General features: G+C 48.5%; 1 protein-coding gene across 2 annotated transcripts; it reads right to left on the reverse strand.

Moving 5' to 3' along the window:
• Positions 1-8524: 8524 nt before the first annotated feature.
• On the reverse strand, positions 8525-19172 carry TMEM119 (transmembrane protein 119). Of its 2 annotated transcripts, XM_082196140.1 has the most exons (3): positions 19016-19158; positions 14349-14563; positions 8525-12532 (listed from the first exon to the last, which is right to left on the reverse strand). In XM_082196140.1, exon 3 carries the CDS (start codon positions 12506-12508, stop codon positions 11645-11647), a length of 864 nt encoding a protein of 287 aa, XP_082052266.1. In that variant the 5' UTR covers positions 12509-12532; positions 14349-14563; positions 19016-19158; the 3' UTR covers positions 8525-11644. The 2 variants fall into 2 exon arrangements, with proteins under 2 accessions (XP_082052266.1, XP_082052265.1); XM_082196139.1 differs by lacking the exon at positions 14349-14563 and having other exon boundaries at positions 19016-19172.
• Between the last annotated feature and the right edge of the window lie 930 nt (positions 19173-20102).

The raw sequence follows: 20102 nt of genomic DNA on the forward strand, positions 1-20102 counted from the left end.
TGAATTGTGTGTTTCTTCCTAGCAAATTTCAGGCTGAATTTAGAAGAGGAATTTGTATAAATGCCTTATTTGGCGCAACAGTATTCAGCCAGACCACAGAGAAATAAGAGAGAGGTATCAGCCTGCTTGGGGTGGCAAGGGAGGGTGGGTGTGGAGGATGCAACATAGAGTGACAGTGGGAAGAGAGAAAACAAACTGAGGGGGGGAGGGAAGACTGTGGTGCCTTCCTTGGTGGGAATGGCTGGCTGGGACCCTGTAGGGTCGCTCCTTTTGGGAGATAATACACAGTGACATTTTGTTGCCGATTGCTTGTATGGCCCTTCTAAAAGTAGGGCATGTAGGCCACAGTCCTCTTGCTCCCCAGCAACCGACACTCAGGAGATTTGCTCATCATCTTTGGAAAATGCCAGCCCTGTGCTCTTTGAAACAGCCTTGAAAAGCAGTCAGCCCCATTAGAGAACAGCATTGCGTAGAAGGACAAGATAGCTCAGTTTCTCAGTAAGAAAGGCAAAAAGTCCTTCACCAATGTGAGGGGTGTATTCATAGCAAAATCTGCATTTATCCCCCCCCCCCCCCGGAGGAATGGGATGGGAGGGGGGTGCTATCGCCCAGAAGAACTCAGTTGGGGTTTTCTTACACAGCCCTTAGCTTCAGGAATAGTGACAGGTCAGAACTACATTTCCAGGTTCCTTGGCTGATTTACAACCAAAGCAACCTGAAAAAATAAAAAAGGTTTAATGAACTAGTACTTAAGGAAGACTTCCCTTTTTAGTTTCTGGGTGGTGGATAGGAGAGGAGAGAAAAAGTCATGTTTCAGTTGGACTGATTCTTGAAGTGTGTTTAGTAGTGGAAGGGGTTGCCTTGGGTGGCATATGATAGAGAGTGGCAATAAGAAGTCCCTGAGGGCAGCCTGCCCCGTGCTCCCTAAGCTGTCTCACAAAGACATCATCAGCATCCAGACAAGATTCAGCTGCCAGTCCAGCTTCTGTGCATGAAATGGGGGTGCCATCTTGTCCTTTGCCAAATGTCTGACCTTGCTGCTGCTGCAGGGCTCCCCTTAAGTTCTTAACCAACCGACTATATCCAGCCTGTCCCAGGGGAGCATTTCAGATTGAATCACTTCCCCTTGCTTTACACCAGGGGTAGTCAACCTTTTCATACCTACCGCCCACTAATGCATCTTTTTCGATGGTAAAATTTCCTTACTGCTCACCAGCACTCGATGGAAGGAGGATTCAGCTTGTGCCATAGAACCCCCTACCGCCCACCTAGAATCCTGAAACACCCACTAGTGGGCGGAAGGGACCAGGTTGACAATCCCTGCGTTACACACTCCAGAGAGCTGCCCAGCACCAGCAGTGAGGTGAGTCCACTCACGTGTGAATCAGCCCCACTAACAGAAGACATGAAGAACAGCGCTGCTGGACCAGGCCAGTGTGTGCCCATCTAGTCCAGCCTCCTATTCTCACAGTGGGAAGCCCACAAGCCAGTGGCGTAGCGTGGGGGGTGCAGGGGGGGCCGGCCGCACCGGGCGCAACATCTGGGGGTTAGGGTTAGGGGGCGCAAATCCACGGGTTAGGGAGCGCAAATTACTTGCCTTGCCCCGGGTGCTGACAACCCACGCTACGCCACTGCCACAAGCAGGCCCTGGGTGTAAGAGCCCTCTCCTGCATTTTCCAGCAACTGGTATTCAGAAGCATTCCTCTGATCATGGAGGCAGAGCACAGCCATCCGGGCTAGTAGCCATCCCCCCCCCCCATGAAATTATCCAGTCCTCTTTTAAAGCCAGCCAAGTTTGTGGTTATCACTGCTTCCTGCAAGAGGGAGTTCCGTAGGGAGTTGCATAACTGATGCATGAAGTACCCTCTTAAATCCCGAATCTTCTAATGCTCAGCTTCAGCGGATGCTGTACATAAATACCCTCAACAATTCTGCTTTGCATCCCTCTGCGAGTGAGAAACGCTTGCCACTTTTGCAAGGGATTTGCGAGTATTCCAGTTCATGCTGAGCAGCAGTTGCTCTCTCATTGGAGGTCTGTGGCACGTCAAATAATTTAGGTTTCTAACTGAAATGTCTCTACAGCTGCTCCAGCATCGTGGTTTGTAACAGCAGCTGTGCACCATAAGACAGACTTGCAGGCTGTAAAACTATTCCTGTTGCCAATGTGTCGCTCCTCAAATGCAGGAAAGGGGGGTTTATATATATTTTAAAAAACACATCTGAAATGTTTAGATTTTAAAAGCATCTGGTTCTTGAGGGAAAGTCAAGATGTCCCAAAAGGGGCAAAATCTGAAGGGCAGGGCAGCTCTGCCCCCTCCCACTGCTGAGCTAAAGAACAAGGCTGCTTTTTGTGTCCAGCACAGCTCATGTCTAGCGATCGGACTCTTCTCCAGGGGTGTAGCAAATGATGTAGTGCAGGAGCTTCCTGTGATGTCCCCCATAGCCACATCCTGATGGAGAGCCCCCAAAAGCAGGCAGCTGTTTTGATCCATCTACATACATAGCACTCCCGAAAACAGCAGCACAAGATGCAATCTTGTGTTTAGTTTGCTGGATGCAAACCTTTGCAACAGCACTGGTGTCTTGCTTAGTTGTGCCTTTCTCAAGTTGGGGAACAGTGCTCTTCTCTTGTCTGAAGATTGAAGCCCTTCACCTGCCTTCTGGAGGTGGCCAGAAAAACACCTCTCAAAAAATGGCTGGGTACGAGAGGCTTGACGTCCTGGCGTTCTCTCCTGTTTTATCAGAAGCCTCTCCAAAAGGCCCACTGATAATGCTTTCCCTTAGCCCACAGAGCGGCCAAGGCATCAGAAAACCAGCACTAGGGCCTCTCGGCTTTTGCCTTTTTGCACAAGTATGCTGGCTATTTCCTCCTTTAATCCCAGGAGAGAAATAGATTTCATGACAGCTTCCCCGCCCCCTTCCAGATGTGGCACTGAGACATGCAGGCGCTGGGGAAGAGAGGCTGGAAAGGAGTTGGGGGAAATCCAGCCTTCCATTACTATTTCAGAAACTGGAGGGAGCAAGAAGAATTGCAGATCTCACAAAGGGCGCGCAGGCAATGACACGTGGCCGGTCTGCACGGTGGCAGAAGCGTCCAAAGCTTAACAGGGATCTCAAATGCAAAGAATAATCTCACTCCCTTGAGTGGATATTGAAACATGGCCTGTATTTTGAACAGTCACTTCATTCTGTGGGGTGTTCCAGAAATTTGCAATTTAAAAGGGAAGGTGGCAGATCATGAATTCTGTCATTTCGACTGAAAGCACCCACTTGCGTGTTCACCTATGGTGAGCAGGAATCACCTGTCGATAATCAGGGGACATTACTTTTAAAAGGATTCTACTTTTATGCCTCTGAGTGCCACAAATGCAAAATAAAAGCATGTGTGTTCAGATGGATTGCTAAAAAGAAAAAAGTGAATGCAAGTACAGTGGCATCTCGGAACTTGAACAGAATCCGTTCTGGAAGACCATTCGACTTCTGAAACGTTCGAGTTTCAAAGTGCGGCTTCCAATTGACTGACAGCTAGGTTTTTGCATAGCAGAAGCCTCGTTGGACATTAGTTTTCCAAGGATCGTTAGAAAACTGGAGCACTTCCTGGTTTTTGGCATTTGGGAACCAAAACATTCAAGAGCAGCCATTCAAGTTCCGAGGTTCCACTGTAGTAGTTTTTGTCTATTTTTAAAGGATGAATTAAAAGAAATCATTACCTGGTGTCAGGTATCTCAGGCTCATTCTTCATTTGGAGCACAGGGGAGAGGGCCTACACACACTTGCCTTGCTACTTCCCTAATATACAACAACCTATTTGATCATGAAGTGGGGGTGCTAGAGGCCTTCGGATTGTATGGGAATCAGATTCAGGCCACCCAAACAAAGATCACAAATGAGAAGGAATCTGGACCCCCACCACCCCATGAAAACCATCTCTGCTCGCTTACAGGAGGCCTCGCTCAAGGTCATCTTCCAATGGCACTGGACACTGGTCAGGCTGGCAAAAATGAATCCCTCCCTCTCCCCCATACCTTGAAAGGGTTGTGGGAAACATGGTTCATTCATTCACGTTGAGTGAGAATGCCCCCATGTTAAAAACTTTTGGAGCAGCAAATACCCCATTATATCTATAATTACAAGCCAACCTATTTCTCCAAATCCTGCCTTAGCCCTAATATCTTTGGACATGGAGGGGCTCCATTTTGCACGACAGAAAACCAACAGACGTCTTACTGACCACAACAAGATTAGCAATAGCTCAGCAATGCAAGAACAAGACTGAAATACCCCTGAAGATATGAGGAAATAATATTTGGGATAATACAGCAATGTCTGAGCATCTCGGCAGACACAGGAGGGCAATTAAAGGCATAACAAAAAGAGACACCTTCCAAGAAAGGTGGACCCCTTTCTTGAACTGTGTTAATGACCAAAATCAAGACCTTGTTATCCCAACCACTCAATTTTCTCAGTGGAGAAGTAAAGTTAAGTAGTAGGTTTGAATACTGAATGTGTAAGCTTATATATAAAGTCAATGGGTAGAACAAAGAGCATTAAATGTACTGCTGGATAAGTGTTTAATGGTTCTTTTATTTGTTTAAAAATCAATAATAATTACTTAAAACATTATAAGAATCATACCGGGAAAATAAACAACATTAGAGCGAAAGAACCTGAGAGGTGCATTGCTTCCTATGCCCATTGCTCCTTCCTATATGAAACTGATGGAGCGTGTCCACAAAATTGAACCAAATGGTCCTGCTGAGAACTAAGGGGGACTGTAGTTTGGTTTAACGGTCAAATCCTCTTCCCAGGGAGCTCTGGGAAGAGAACTGGGGTCTCCTAACAACTCTCAGCACCCTTAACAAACTACAGTTCCCAGAATTCTTTGGGGGAAGCCATGGCTAAAAGGGCATCATATTGCTGTTTGTGTAGAGTGTGGATATGGCCCCTTTGGCTTCCCAGCCGCAGCCCACCAGGTGCCTCTCGGAAGGCCACAAGCTGGACAGCAAGGGAGCAGCCCTCGCTTCTTCCCAGCAGCCCATATCCAGTGGCATTCATGGCTCCCCAGTGGCTATTCTGAGATACACTGCGGATGAACATGGAGGAACTATTATAACTTCCCATCTCAGTGGTGTCTCCCCTTTTATGGCATGCTCTCCACTATCTGCTTTTGTGGGAGACTAGCAGCCAACTTAACAAAGGCATATTCTTGCTAGTTAGCATGAGAAGGGGCCAAGTCCACAGAGCCATATTGCAGTATTGCTGAGACCATAGAAATACAACTGGTAGACAGGCCTTTGCGTGATGTCATTTCCCCTTGGGACATACAGTACTTGCGGTTCCTCTGTCTCTCCCTTTGACCACCATCGGATGCAGATATGCCTCCACTTGCTCCACATCCCTGAAGCTGCTTATACTGTAGATATAAGTATGTTATCTGCATAGTTTTTACTGCTGCCATTGCTGTGAACCAATGCATGAGTATAAGTAAGTAAATCTTTTTAAACTTACTTCCCAGGTTGCTGCCTGATTCTTTGTTAAGCGGGTTAGAAGGGGGGAGCCAGCTTATTTCATAGCTGGACTTGCTCAAAACAATATTTTACAGCCTGATTCCTATGCTTTAAATTTTGCTGCCAAAGGTGGGAGTTTGAAACTCTGTTCAACCTGCACATGAGGGGCCTGACTCCAGCCATGGAGACCAAGCCATTTTGGTTCATTGTGGTCATCTAGCCTTATCCAGTAAGAACCTGCCTAAGAACCATCCAAGTTGGTGATCATCACTGGCTCCTGTGGGAGTGAGTTCCATGGTTCTAACTATTGTGAGTTTTTGGTTGTGTCATCCTTGTTTTTCAGTATTTGTATGTCGCTTTGAGTTTCCCTTTTGGGAGAGGGACAGTGGCTAATTAAGAAAAAAAAAAGATTAATAAGTAACTTTGCATCAGCATCAATTTTTAAAAAACAGAAAGCACTTATTGTGCAGTATTTTCATCACCATCTGAGGCTCCATTTTGCTGACCCCAGAAAGTGCCTGGTAAACATTGGAACAGCTGGGACTTTGGGGACGGGGCCTAGCTCTGGGGCAGAGCATCTGCTTCGCTCGCACAAGGTCCTGGGTTCCATCTCTGGCACCATCTTTGGGTGGGACTGGGAGCAACCTGACCTGTAATCCTGGCAAGCTGCTGCCAGGAGACAATACCGTAACTCTGTTAGGTGGGCCAGTGGTCTGATTCTGTCTACAGCAGCTTCCCCTGTTCCTAAGCAAACTATCTGGCCACAGACTAGAAGATTTGGCAAAGGAAGGACCAGCTGTGCATGGGAACCACCCAAATTGCCAGTGACCAGAGATCTTCGAAAATGGCTCCCAACGCTTCTCTCACAGAATGGTTAGGGTTTTTTTTCTCCCCATCCACTAATACCAGACTTCAGTTTAGCCAGAACTGGTCAGGTTTTGAAGCTTTCCCAGCTATTTACTGTCTTTTTTAAAAATAAAAATAAAAGATTTTGTGTTATATAGATTTAGTTCAGTGGCAATTCTTACCTATATAATTTGATTGACCCCTAAACTAGGAGTGGCTAACACCCAATTAAGGGGTGTGTTCAGGCTCTCACCCTCCCAAGCAAAATTGTCTTGTCCCTGCCAGATCCTGCCAATTTGGGTGATGGCATTGAAAATATTTTGTTGTATCTACTGTATATTTTAGAATATTTAATGTGCACTATGCATTTAGACACCTTGTAATATATTATAACCAAATTCTGCCTGATGGCTCCTGACGAGCAGGTTTCCGTATATGGTTGGTAACAATTGGATGCCATTTTGAATCAAGGTGGCGGGTTGAGCTTTTCAGAAATGCATTCATTTTTTGGGTTTCTTTGTCCTCTCAACCAACACTGAGGATGAGACATCCGCAGTTAAGACTTAGCTGGTTGTAGCTTTTGGGAGCTTGTGCCAGGAGCCTGTGAATGCCCTCCTTTAGTGGGGGCGTTTGAGGGGAGGCCCCCCACACACCCCAAGAGACATGGAGGGCCAGGGCCTGCAGCACTTGCACCATGTGGGTCTTCCTGCCAGAGAACATGCAAAAGTACACTTGTAGCAAGTGTGCATTGGTTGGAAGAGAAGGTACAACACCTTGAGGCCTGCCTAGCCACATTTCCAGCTACACGACAAGATGCGGAGTTTCTTGACAGAGCTGAGTGGAATGTGCTGGAGCAGCAACACAGGTGAGGTGCCTGTAAGGAGGAGGAAGATTGCCCGTTGCAGGAGATGAACCCCTGGAGGAATGTGGCACACCAAAGTAGGACTGTCAGGAGCCATGTTGTATCATTGGAGCTGCAAAAACAATTCCATGCTTTCTCCTTGGACACCGATTCTGGACCAGAGGAGCTAGGACAGCAGTTGCTGACCTCAGAATACACCGAGGGGGCTGTGGAAGGTACAGTGCACAGAATGATTCCTGCCACCCTCCAGAGGAGGAGGAGATGGGAGGAGATGGACTTGGAGGAGCCATTTTCCATTCTTGACCCTTCACATCCAAGGCTATTGATTGTGGATGAGTACACAAATAACCCACTTGCTACCTTCCAAGGAAATGATCTCAGAGAAAGGGAATTGCAGTCTGGAGAAGGCAAGTTGAAGGAGAAGGAAGTACTCAAGACATAAGGCTCCTGCCTTTATAACCTATCCTAATAATATCCAGATAAGCTCCAATAAGCAATAAGGGGGAAATTCATTATATTGGTCCAAATGCAGGGATTGGGAGAAATATGTCCAGATGAGAGGCCCTAAACTCCTACCCTGCTAGCAATCTATTTTCTGATTCTGGGCCAGAGGAGCAAGAACCGCAGTTGCAAACCTATGAATCCACCGAGGTGGCTTTGGAGCATGCAGTGTTTAGAATGATCCCTGCTGCTCCTCAGAGGCGGAAGAGACAAGTGGGGGTGGTGGGTGACTCCCTACTGAGGAGGACAGAGGCTGTAGTGTGAGGAGGAAACAGAGGATGTGCCAGGAGATGTGCTGTCTTTTGGGTGCAAAGATTCATGATGTGACAAGAGAAGTCACAGAGTCTTATAAAGCCCACCGACCACAGCCCTGAAGTCTCTGCATAAGGGATGCTCTGGACCTGGTAACTCTCGCTCTAATCACTTCCCCAAGGCTGGCCCAAAATATTTTGCTGTCTGAAGCAGAATAGGCTGTGGCACCCACCCTCCACTGCCCAGGTCAAAGCACTCAGTGTTCATGGCTGGCCAAGTTAACTTGGCACCCACCCAGTGCAGAAAAACCCACAAGTGCCCCTCCCATGGAAAGAAGGAATCAATGCAGAACATAACCATCACTTTGATCCCCATCCACAACACCCAAGTGCCTCACTCTACTCAATGGTAGGGCTGGCCCTGCATCCTTCAAGAGAAAAGCTATTTGAGGTTGTTTGCGTCCAATGGAATCTGATATCCGCCTCCCCTTGAATGGACGCTCTTACACAGAGACATATCACACCTGTAGCAGATTAAAAAGAAAACGTTTCTAAACTTCTGTTTCAAAAGCCGTTTACCGCAGAGCAGCACACAGCAAAAAACAAATACTGGTAACTGAAAAATGGAACATAGGTCTGCATAGGAATGTATATTTGTGTGCTTGGGTAACTGAAGGTTTAAAGAGGTTGTGAAAGGAGGGGCAGGGAATATACATTGCAGTCTGCAACTTTACTTAATTAATTTGTTTAATATTCAGGTTATTTCTTAAGTAATTGGTTAGATTTCAGTTTATAAAAATGCAGAGATAACCCCTCTGGTTTATTTCCCTGAATCTCTTTGGGCAGCTGCTATGACTTCTGGATGAGATGGCAATGATTTCAGATATGCTGTGGTGGTTGCCCAGGGACCGAATGCTGTTTTGCGAAGCCTGCCAACATTTTCCATGGAAGAGTCCAAGAGAGTAGCTTTGGTGGAAGCCATTCTTAGGAATCCCTGTACTGGTCATCATTCCCCTTCCACACTTAATGCCAAAGTAGCTTTGCAAAAGGGCCCCAAACTCCGTGCAGTAAGTAGCCTTGGCCTTTTTTTACCCTGTGTGGTTTTAAACAAAATGTTTTTCAGAACATGGCATAACCACTGAAGGGGAGAGTTGCTTTTTCCATCAGAGAGAATGGGCACTTCCAGATAAATCATTATTTCTGCCCAAGTAACTCTAGGCCACGAGGTTCCTGGTTGAGGTCCTGTAGCCCTTGACCCCCAGAGTCTTAATCAGCCAAGGACCTCTGGCCCCTCATGTTGCCTTTGCTCCCACTGGTCACGCAAAGGGATCCCGGAAGCTGTTCACCTAAAAACCACCCAATCCCTGGTGCTTGTTGAACAAGAAAGGGTAAGGGGGTGGCCTACCCGGGTTCTTGGGTCCTCCTGGGTTTGAATGCAAGGAGCTCCAGGGTTCTAATTCTCCACAGCACCCCAGGAGAATGGTGTGCATGGTATTGTGCGATAGAAGACCATCACAAGAGCATATGCCTCTTTGGTGGCTTCCAGCACCTGGTATTTGGAAGCATATTGGGAAATTTAAGTGGAGGCTGGACGCAGCCAGCCAGAAAGCGGGCAGGGCAAACATCACTAATGCATTGAAGGGGGTTGGACTAGATGGCCCTTGGGGGTCCCTTCCAACTTTACAATTCCATGATCCCAACCTAGTTCCCCAAGCCCCTCCATGGCACACAGCCACAGCCGAAAATGAGGGCCCACCAGCCTGGATTGACAAATCCCTGTTCTTAAAGAGAGCATAACCATCAATGTTTTTTTGTTGGCTTTTGTTGACTTCAGAGAGGGCTTCCCTATTATCTTGTGTTCTGAGGAATGGCCAGAGTCATAAATATTATCAGAACCTTTGTGAAGAAGCTTGGCGAAAATGGTCGTCCCCCAATAAAACCCTCCGCTCAAATTCTTCAAGGCTTGTCACATGTAAAGATAAAGAGTTTCTTGGTCCAGCTGTAATGTTTGCTAAAAGTATTCCTCTCTTTCCTGAGCAGGCCAGAGAAGAAAACGTCTCAGAATCCCAAGTAGAAACAACAAAGCCACTCAAAAGTCCTTCACAAAAGTACAAAAGTGAGTTTTAAAACAAATTAGTTTCCCTCCCCCGAACCCTGTCAGAGCTGGTAGAAAGAGTAAAAATGTCCAGCCAACATTACTGGCATTTTAGGCAGATTTTTTGAGTTTCCCAGATATATGCTGTTTCCACAGATATTATAAATTCAAAATTATCTTAAGATCCTTTGCTGATGATACAAATGCTTCAGGGTTCAAGTGGCGTGAAAGGCCAGTTCTGGTGTGCTTCTCTCACACATGACTGATGTCCTCTCCACCCCAAAATTCTTGTAATAATATAAATGCCTGGATGTTTGTGAAACTTTAAGCATGCCAGTCCATCAGCTGGGCACATCCCAGATCCGAGCCCATTCTCTTGAGCAAGGATCTTCTGTAGGATTGTTTGAGCACTGAAATTGACCACGAAGGCACCTGTGGTGTCAAAGTTGGTGTCTCCCTGGCTGGTGTCAGAAGTGGCATCCGTTATCAAGTCCAACTGAGGTTTCTGTGTCACGTGGATGGGAGTTAAATTTAAAACCTAACATCACGAAAAAATATCCAGGAGAGATCTGGGGAGCCGAGCTGCCCTGAAATTTCAGGACTGAATCTTGGACCAAGAACCTCTAACAAAGATTGTCAGGCCACAGGCGGACCTACTTGTAAACAGCGGCCGAGGTTTTTTCTGAGAGGTGAGCTGTGCTTCCACCTATGCACCTTCGCTCCTCAAAGGGCACATATACTCAGCTTCAGATTGAATCCAAATTGTCATTTGCCAGCCACATTTTTAAGCATCATGCATTGTTCTTTTATCAACAATTTGTTCAGCACCTGAAAAAAGGCTCCAAGTAAGAGTGAGGTGGCTTTGTGATTGACACGAAAGGCTGACCAATCAGTTCTAAGTCCTGTGCTAAGTCCTACTTCCAAAAAAGGCGGGTGCGGTGGCTTTGGAATTGACCCAAAGGCTGGCCAATGGGCATGTTGCACAGCCTTGCTTCAAAAGGAGCGATTGGCTTCATGATTACCCAAAAGGCCAGCCAATCAGCACTGTGTAAATTCAGCTTTGGCAGAAAACCAGAATGGGCTACTGATCCCAGGGAGAGTATAGAATATGGAGCAGCCAGGCACTCACCTGGAAAGTGGGGATTGGGTAGGCAGCTACTATTATTGGGGACTGCTAAAAAAAGCCTCATCCAGAACTGGGCTTGAACCACAGGTTCTACCATATCTATTCACAAAAACGTGTTTCAAAATAGGTTTAAACCCAAGAGTGGTTTCCGTCCTATATTTGGATCTCAGTCAGCGCTCAGTGCTGAATCTCCTCCAGTCATCCTCACCTACTGAATAACACCTTGTACTTCCGTCAGAGGAGAGTGGCGAAGTCATTCAATGAAGAGACTGTTAAGGCAAACCTCGGTATGCTACTTCTAATGGGGCATCTCTAAAATGGAGGTGGGAAACGTCAGATCCTGAAGGGCCTGGTGTTGCCCACAGAGTAAAAGTAAAGTCCATCACAGGTTCAGTATGATCAGCTTTTCAACGCGATAGCCAAGGGTGGAAAGCCAAGCCATGGAGTCCCTGTGTCCTAGTCTCCTGAGGTGCAAGTACTATCAGGGGGTGCAGCCTCACTTTCTGAGACTTGTCCTGTGGAATCATCAGTCCCTGGCGATTCCTTGGGCTCTTCTGGAGATGCTGGGCGAGTTTCTTCTTCCACCTCTTGATCCTTCACATCTTCACCATTGATTTCCGCATCTACCGAGTTTGGCAGGGCTGGAGTCTCAGCCTCCTCTGCTGGACCATCCTGTTCTTCTGGAGTGGCTTTCTCTTCCTTCTCAGCCTCTTCCATCATCTTTGTCCCTTCCTCCTTGACGTTGGTTGCCCTGTCCTCCATTTTGGCACTCTCCCCGTTCATCGTGACAGCCTTGGCTGGGGATTTGAGGTTCTGTGCAGCAGCTAAAATATCCGCCTGCAGCTGCTTGGTGGAGTCAACGGGCTCTTCCTGGTCGGCATCAGACAGCTTCTCTGGCACTTCGCTGAAGGCCTTGGCGCCTCCTGACTTGTCGTTCTGGTCCACGTACTTCTTCTTTGGAAAAGATGATGGATAGTAGGCCGAAGCCTTGTGTTTCTGCCGGACGATGACGGCGGCACACACAATGAAAAGGAAGAGGAAGACCAAGGAGCCGACCACAATGATCAAGAGCATGTACTTCTGGAAGAAGTCCACAATCCCGTCCAATATGTTGAGGGATGTTGAAGTCCCATTCACAATGAGGTCATTCAAGGTGGGGTTTGCACCTAGTGTCACGCTTGCAGAGGGTGGGATGGAGGACGCCCCCTCACTCTCTCCGCTGCCACCGTTGTCTTCAAGCCCTGCTTTGTGAATGGATCTTGAGGCGCACAAGGGCACCATCAGCATAACAAGCAAGCAGATGTCCATCAGGATGGCCATGTCAGCGGTTGGATGTGGCTAGTTCTTTGGGAAAAAACAACAAATACACACACACACAAACAAACAAACAAACAGAAAGGAATGGTTATTCTTAGATGTGTAGCATGCGCAAATGAGCTAAGTCCCATTCTTAGACCTGGAGGAACTTCTTCCATGGGGGTGGGGGGCTTGCTAAAGTTAATGGTGAGCCTCTTTGCACATGCTCAGTAGGCCTCTCATCTGTCCTAATGACTTCACATATTCGACAACTAGTTCTGGGGTTAAGCTCTGGTGAATCCCTACCTCAAACTGAGATGTGGGCATAAGCAAAAATAGCCAATGAAATCCCACGAAATCGACACATTCAGTGAAGTTTCAGGCCCAGCTAGAGGTAGGGCTTCTTCCATACATACAACAGTTCATGGACAAGGTATGTTATTTCTTCCCCACTCCTCTCACTCTTGTTGGCTAATGGAATTGTAGAACTTCAGAGTTGGAAGGGACCCCAAGGGACATCTAGCCCAACCCTCTGCAATGCGAAAATTGCAGCAAAAGAATCCCTGGCAGCTCTCCTACTCTACTTATAAGCCTCCAATGAAGGGAGCCCATCATCTTCTGAGGCAGTTCATTCCACTCTTGCCCTCAGGAAGTTCTTCCTAATATTTAGTTGGAATCTACTTTCTTCTCATTTGATCCACTGCCTTCCCCAAAGCCAAATTTAAAAGTCACTCTCCACCGCCTGTGATAGTGGGGATCCCCCTGCAACCCTCCCCCCAAAATGAGATGCAAAATAGACAAGACTGGGCTAGGTGGATTAAGACCAGGGATATGACCGTGACTCATAGCTCTGCAGAAGCCAACTCTGTATGTGTCAGCCCAGAACAGCAGCTCAGGCAGGCAGCCTCCTCTGAAGGAGGCTATTTCTGGTCTGTCCGTACGAGTCAGGAGTGATTGAACGATCCTAATGCCATCCGGTCAAGAGTCCGAGGCAGAAGGAGATCAGAAGAGCCCCCCTTGTCAGGAGGGGAGCACAGTGAGATGGGGGGCTTTGGGCCGACAGAGATGTTTGGATGGTTAAATTCATTTATTTCTAAACATGCAGAGTTGGGAGCTTACTGGTTTAGGAGTTCTAATAAATCTCTGAGCTCCTGAGCCTGATCAGATCCTGGCCTGAGCACACCACAGTGGTTGGTGGGTAAATTCCTGAGATTTGAGGTTTGCAATGGAAACTGTTACACAGACCGAAGAGCGCAGACTCAGGCATGCAGCCCTTGCTGATCCAGCTCAAGGTTTACTTCACCAGCTGTTGGATCTGTCAGTAGATCTAGACAGATGTTTAAATGCTGCTGTTTCTGTTCTGACTCTCCAGTGACACACACCCAGTTTTTAATGTGGAAAACAAAGAGGGCTTCCTCCCCCCCACTTTGCCTTCTTTGGAGCTCTGCCTTCTGCCCTCGGTGCTGCACCCCAAATCCCAAGTGCCAGCCTGGCAGTCAGGAGGTGCCACTCTGCACATGTTTGGAACTAACATGCTCCTCCAGAATTTGCTTCTCCTCTGCTCCTTTTTCTAAGCAACATATTCAGAGTCCAGATGTTCCTGATGAAAGGGGCTGTGCCTGATGCAAGCAGTTTCCCCTTGACTCAAATGCAACGTGCCCAGAACCTTTGCCAAGTTTGGAGACATTAACTTCCTGCAAAACTGCTAACTGAAACCCAGGGTGCAGCCTCAGCATCTGGAACAGCCAGAGGTCCCTGGATGAATCATCTGGTAATGTGTAGCCTCAAAAGAGCCCTGCAGCTGATCTGCCCAGAGCTCATCTAGTCCAATGGAGACCAGCCCAGATGTGTCCGAGAAGCTCACCAGCAGGGCATGAAGGTGGCAGGCACCCGCTGTTGTGTGTCCTCAGAATCTGGCCTTCCAAGCTGCCTTGCCTCTGAACAAGGAGTTTCCATCTGGCTCACAGCTGATGACCATTCTCTCCAAGGATGTTTCATCCAATGCAAATTACAAAGACTTTTGAAATCCGTATATGGAGATGTTTCCTTTGCAACATATATCTAGGCTTCTCACTTCCGCTGGAAAGGAACATTCCACCCAGATGATACTTCAAGAAAAGAACTTCTCCTTTATCATCTCTCCCTGACCCCTTCATCGGCTCTTCTCTCCTTAGGAGCAATTTAGCCCCGGATCCACAAAATCCAGGCAGGGCCCTGACACAAGGGCCCTCCTCGGCATTCAGAGGTAGACTGCCTTTGGGCATGGAAGCTCTGTGGATCTATCGAGGCTAAGCTGTCAATATCCTCCCCACCATGAAACCCAATTTGAGCTCCATCCTTGCAACACTTCAGCAGGAATCCAGAACTTTTGTTCTTGCCAGAAATACGGGGGAAAGGGGGTCCTCTAGCCCAATCCCCTGCAATGCAGGGGTCTCAGCAAAAGCATCCATGACAGATGACCATCCAACCTCTGCTTGGAAACCTCCACGGAAGGAGAGTTCTTGCACCCTCCCTTGAGAACCAGGGTCAGCAGGATCCCATCAAATGGATCAGCCATATCTGTGCAAGGCCTGCAGCCGCTCTCCAGATCCCAGTGACAGGCCAAATTCCATACCCTCCAACATTTCTGTGATGGAAATAGGAACGTCCCATTCCCCCATGGTTTCTTTACTATTTATACCCCACATATCAGACTGGGTTGCCCCAGCCACTCTGGAAAGCTTCCAACATACATAAAAACATAATAAAACATTAACGGAAAAACCCTTCCCTATACAGGATTGGCTTCAGACGGCTCAGGGGTTGGATAACTCCATACCCTCCAACATTTCTCCAATGAAAATAGGAATGTCCTAAGGAAAAGCGTGACATTCCGGGATGAAATCAGAAATGGGAATGGCTTCTGTAAATCTGGGGCCTTCCCTGGAAAACAGGGACATTTGGAGGGTCTGAAATTCTTCAAACTCTAAATGCACACAGTCTCCCCCATCCCTCTGCCTCCTTTCTTCCTCCTCCTCCCTGGATGCGTAAAATATCCCCTAAATCCCCTCTAGTTTTAAAAGCTGTGTAATCCGAGAACTGCCCCATCTCTTCTGAGCTGGAGCAAATCAACTGGCAATTAAATCAGCAGACAAGACTCTGGACGCTGAGCACAAACCTTCTCAGATAGCCAGCTGCATAATGCAAGCTTTTAATTCAATTTTGTTTTCATCAGGTTGTTATTCTTCAAAGGCATCCCACAATCTTAAAGCAGCTGATCTACCAAATAATAGTGTTGATTTGATTGCACCAAAGTCTGTGCTACTCCTTTAACAATTCAAACATATAAATTTAATAATAATAACAATAATAATAATTTAAAAGGCAGTAACATTAAAAAAGCAAACCACCCCACATTAACATCAATAGAATATATACTGCCTATGATTCTGAAATATTTATATACTGCCTTTGATTCAGAAATATTAAGATGGTGCAGAGTAAGTAATGCACAAGTTAATTAAAATGACACATTAAATAGCAATGAATAGCTAATTAACTGCTTTATTTGCTTCTGTTTTGTAGTTTCAGATTCTTCTGCTTTATATTTGTCTGTGGTGTGGTGGTTTTTTTCACCTTTATGTTCCTATTTGAAGCCACTGTGGATGGTGCCTTGTAGGCCTCCTTCTGGCAGCTCCTTTGGCCAAGCTGGTGCCAAATGTATTGCTCTGCTTTCCTTTGGACCCCATCAGCAAGTCCAAGAGGGGGGTCTTGACACGCTGCCCAGGCCTGCACCCTGGGGAAGTCACTTTGGTGCTGCTAACACAGCAAAAACAAGGACTACAGGTTGCTTCCAACGATGGGAGAGATCACTGTCTCTCACTGGTCAGCTGGGCCTGCCTTAAGCTGGGTCGCCCCAGTCAATAAGTGCTGACCCACCACGGTCTGCCTGCTTCAATGGGTGCTGGGCTCAGAGAGAGAAAACGCCCTGGTGCATCTGCAGCAGCACAACCGGATGCCTTCCTCTGCCCCAGCTGCAACGAAACATATCTCTCCCATATTGATCTCTACAGGCCACAGCAGGTGCTGCAGCCTTCCAGCGGTTTGACATCACCCCCAAAGGTGCCCTCCTCCCTTATCTTCTGAGACAGATGGATGCCAACAACAATGTGGTCTTTGTACAGATATCAAAACCTCTAAAGAAGCAAAACAAACCACCACAGGAGAAATCTGAGGTCACACGCTGCTCCATTGGCACCACTAACACTCCCGGGTTGCAATGGTGGCTGGGCCTGTCCTTCACCTGACTACAAATGAGACCAGTGCTAGATGACCCATAGGGTCCCTTCCAACTCTGTGATTCTATGAAATCAACATTATGTGAACGCTACAATCAGCACTCGCACGACACGGCTGGTGTTCCATGGCAAGCCCAAGGCTGTCGGTGGCCGGGGGTGGCAGTAGAAGGCCGCTTCCTGTGCTCCTGTCTCTCTCTAGATCTGCATTATGCCACACACCCCATGGCAGGCCACCTGGGACTGGGGCCCTCAGCACCCTCCCGATAGTCGGTTGGTAACAAAATGGTACCTAGAAGGTCAGGTGGATTTGGAGTGAGGCTTACGTGCAAAGCCTGTCTGATGACGCCCATGTTCTGATTTTGCCACAGACTCTGCAGGGCGGGGAAGGATTGGCAGAGCCATGCTGCACACATCTGAGCCTGAATGTAGCTTGCTGGCAACAGGGCAGGGGACCATGGCAGGAGCAGCTGTGGTTTTCCTCCATTCTTGTTGCATGGATGTTTTTGGTGTGGAGGCCAAAGAGGTAGCTAAGGAAGGTGGGCTTCAGCTCAGCCCCCCTCCCCCATTTTCAGTGCTGAGAGCAGACCCCAGGACATATGCAGAGACAGTGTGGCGTAGTGGTTAGAGGGCTGGATTACTAGGACCTGGGAGACTAGGGTTCAAATCCCCCACTCGGCCATGAAGCGCCCTGGGTGACCTTGGGTGCCAGCCACTGCCCCTCAACCCCGCCTACCTTAAAGGTAAAGGTACCCCTGCCCGTCTTGACAGACTCTGGGGTTTGTGCGCCCATCTCACTCAAGAGGCCGGGGGCCAGCGCTGTCCGGAGACACTTCCGGGTCACGTGGCCAGCGTGACAAAGCTGCATCTGGCGAGCCAGCGCAGCACACGAAACGCCGTTTACCTTCCCGCTGGTAAGCGGTACCTATTTATCTACTTGCACCCAGGGGTGCTTTTGAACTGCTAGGTTGGCAGGCGCTGGGACCGAGCAGCAGGAGCGCACCCCGCCGCGGGGATTCGAACTGCCGACCTTTCGATCGGCAAGCCCTAGGCGCTGAGGCTTTTACCCACAGCGCCACCCGCGTCCCCCCGCCTACCTTACAGGGGGATTAAACAAGGAGAGGGAGAACTATATATGCTACCTTGAGCTTCTTGGAGGAAAATGTGGGTTATAAATACAAGAAATAATAATAATGATTAACACCTCTGAGCATGTGCAGAATGCTCTGCGTGTTTCTTTCCCCTGCAGCCCCGCCACTGCATGACCACAAAGCCCCATGTGTGCCACAAATCCCATGACATGGCTCCAAGGGAAGCACAAACCCCGGATTGGGTTGAGGAATCTCTGCTTCATAGCCGGGGTCTTGGGGCACAGACCTCTGGGAAGTTCTCCTGCATAGGCACACACACAAAGTTCATTTCAACAGTGCAGGAGAATTTCCCAGGGAGCTGCCCCTAAAGTTTGAGCTTTCCTAGGGAATAGCAGCCTCATCGTCTTCAGTGCGCAAGGCAGAAGCAAACGGGTTCATCTAGGACAGAACTGATTACCGGGTCCTTCTGCCTCTTGGCAGGAACATCCGAAGAGCCCTGCTGCTGGATCAGGCCAAGTGGGGCCCATCTAGCCCAGCAACCAGATGCCTGACTGGGAAACCTGCAAGCAGGATCCAAGCCCAAGAGCCCCGTCTCCCCTTCTGGCATTCAGGAGCATTGCTGCTCCAATTGCGCAGGCAGAGCAGAGTTCTGTGGCCAGCAGCCAGCGTTGGCCTCTCCTCCCCGTGAACTTCTTCGGTCCTCTTTTAAAGACATCCCGGTTGGCGGACGCCCTGCCTCCTGTGGCAGCCAGTTCCATGGCTTAACTCTCAGCTGCACAGATTCCTTTTATCTGTCCTGAAGCTTCAGCTTCCTGGGCTCTCCCCAAATTCTGGTGTTCTGAGAGAGGGGGGAATTTTCCCGCTGTCTGCTTTGTCCAGGCCACATGTACTTCTATGAACTTCTATTGCATCTTCTTCGCCTTTTCTCCAAACTAAAAGCCCCCAAGACGGCACCCTTTTCTCACGGGGGGGGGGGTTGCTCCGTCCCCCTTGAGCCCCCCGTTCCCAAGCCGGCGAGGCTTTTGCGGGGCCCCATCCTGCCCGCCCCAAAACGCTGAGCAGCAATTGCAAGCCTGCCAGAAGTCAGCGGGAGTTGAGAAAAGGTGGGGTGGCGATGGGCCCCCAAGGTTTAGGGCGAGGGTGGGGAGATGCGGGCATTTACTCACGGGAGAGGAAACTTTGCCGTCTTCTGCTGGCCCCTGGCTGCCTGCTCTGCTGCCGAGCGCAGCCCCTTCCTTCTCCGAGCTTGGCCGCTTCTGTGCCTGGCCAGCTTTTTTGCATTAAGTCTGGTTTCATGTGGGGACAGGGAGGGAAGGAAGGAAGGAAGGGGAGGGCAGCCCCCCACATGCGGCTCTACTTTCCCTCCCCCTTTCTCCTGCAGGCAGCCGCCCTCCAAGCTGGGAGGGAAGGAGAGGAAAGGAGGCTGGATAAAGTTTTGCTCCCTCTGTGCATCCCTCCAAGGGGAAAGTTCCCAGCAAAGCCAGGGCCGGGGGGGGGTGTTTATCAAGGCAAGCAGCTGAGGAGTTAGGAAGGGGTGGTGGTTGGTGGGATTAGAATCATCTCCCCAGAGAACATTCTTCCCAGAGGTGACATGATAAAGTGATGCGTGCATGGAAAAAGACGGCAGAGAAAAGTCTTTCTTCCTCTCTCAGAACCCGGGGACATCCCATAAAGCTTGAATGCTGTCAGATTCAGGACAGAGAAGAGGAAGGGCTTTTTCGTGTAGCACATAGTTACACTGTGGAACTCACTGCCACAGGAGACAGTGATGGCCATCAACTGGGATGGCTCTTTTAGAGGGCGGGGCGGGGGGGGAATCACAGAGGATAAGGCTACTAGTCCAAATGGCTGTGCTCTCCTTCTACAGTCGAGGCAGCAAGGCTGCTGAGTCCCACTTGCTGGAGAGAGTTGCTCTCGTGCTCGGCTCCTGCGGGAGAGGGTCCCAGAGGACATCTGGCGCCCCCAGTGAGAAGATGGGGCTGGCCTGGATCTGCTGGCGCTTCTCATGTTCTTAACAGCTTCCTTTTCCAATCCTCCTTTCATTGGTCACACTTCTATAACAGGGATCAGATGCAATGTTAGGAACTGAGAAAGATGAATTACAATATATCCAGGGATTCAGTTCTATCACTTGTGGAATGAACAAAAACAAAGGATTTTAGCACATTTTGTATGCTACTTGACTTACCGATGCTGCGGATGTCCCTGTTATCAACAACTGTTTTGTGGGTTGCCTCTGTTAATTAGGTACTT

This window comes from Podarcis vaucheri (assembly GCF_965113315.1).
Source record: "Podarcis vaucheri genome assembly, chromosome: 13".
Taxonomy (NCBI): Eukaryota; Metazoa; Chordata; class Lepidosauria; order Squamata; family Lacertidae; genus Podarcis; species Podarcis vaucheri.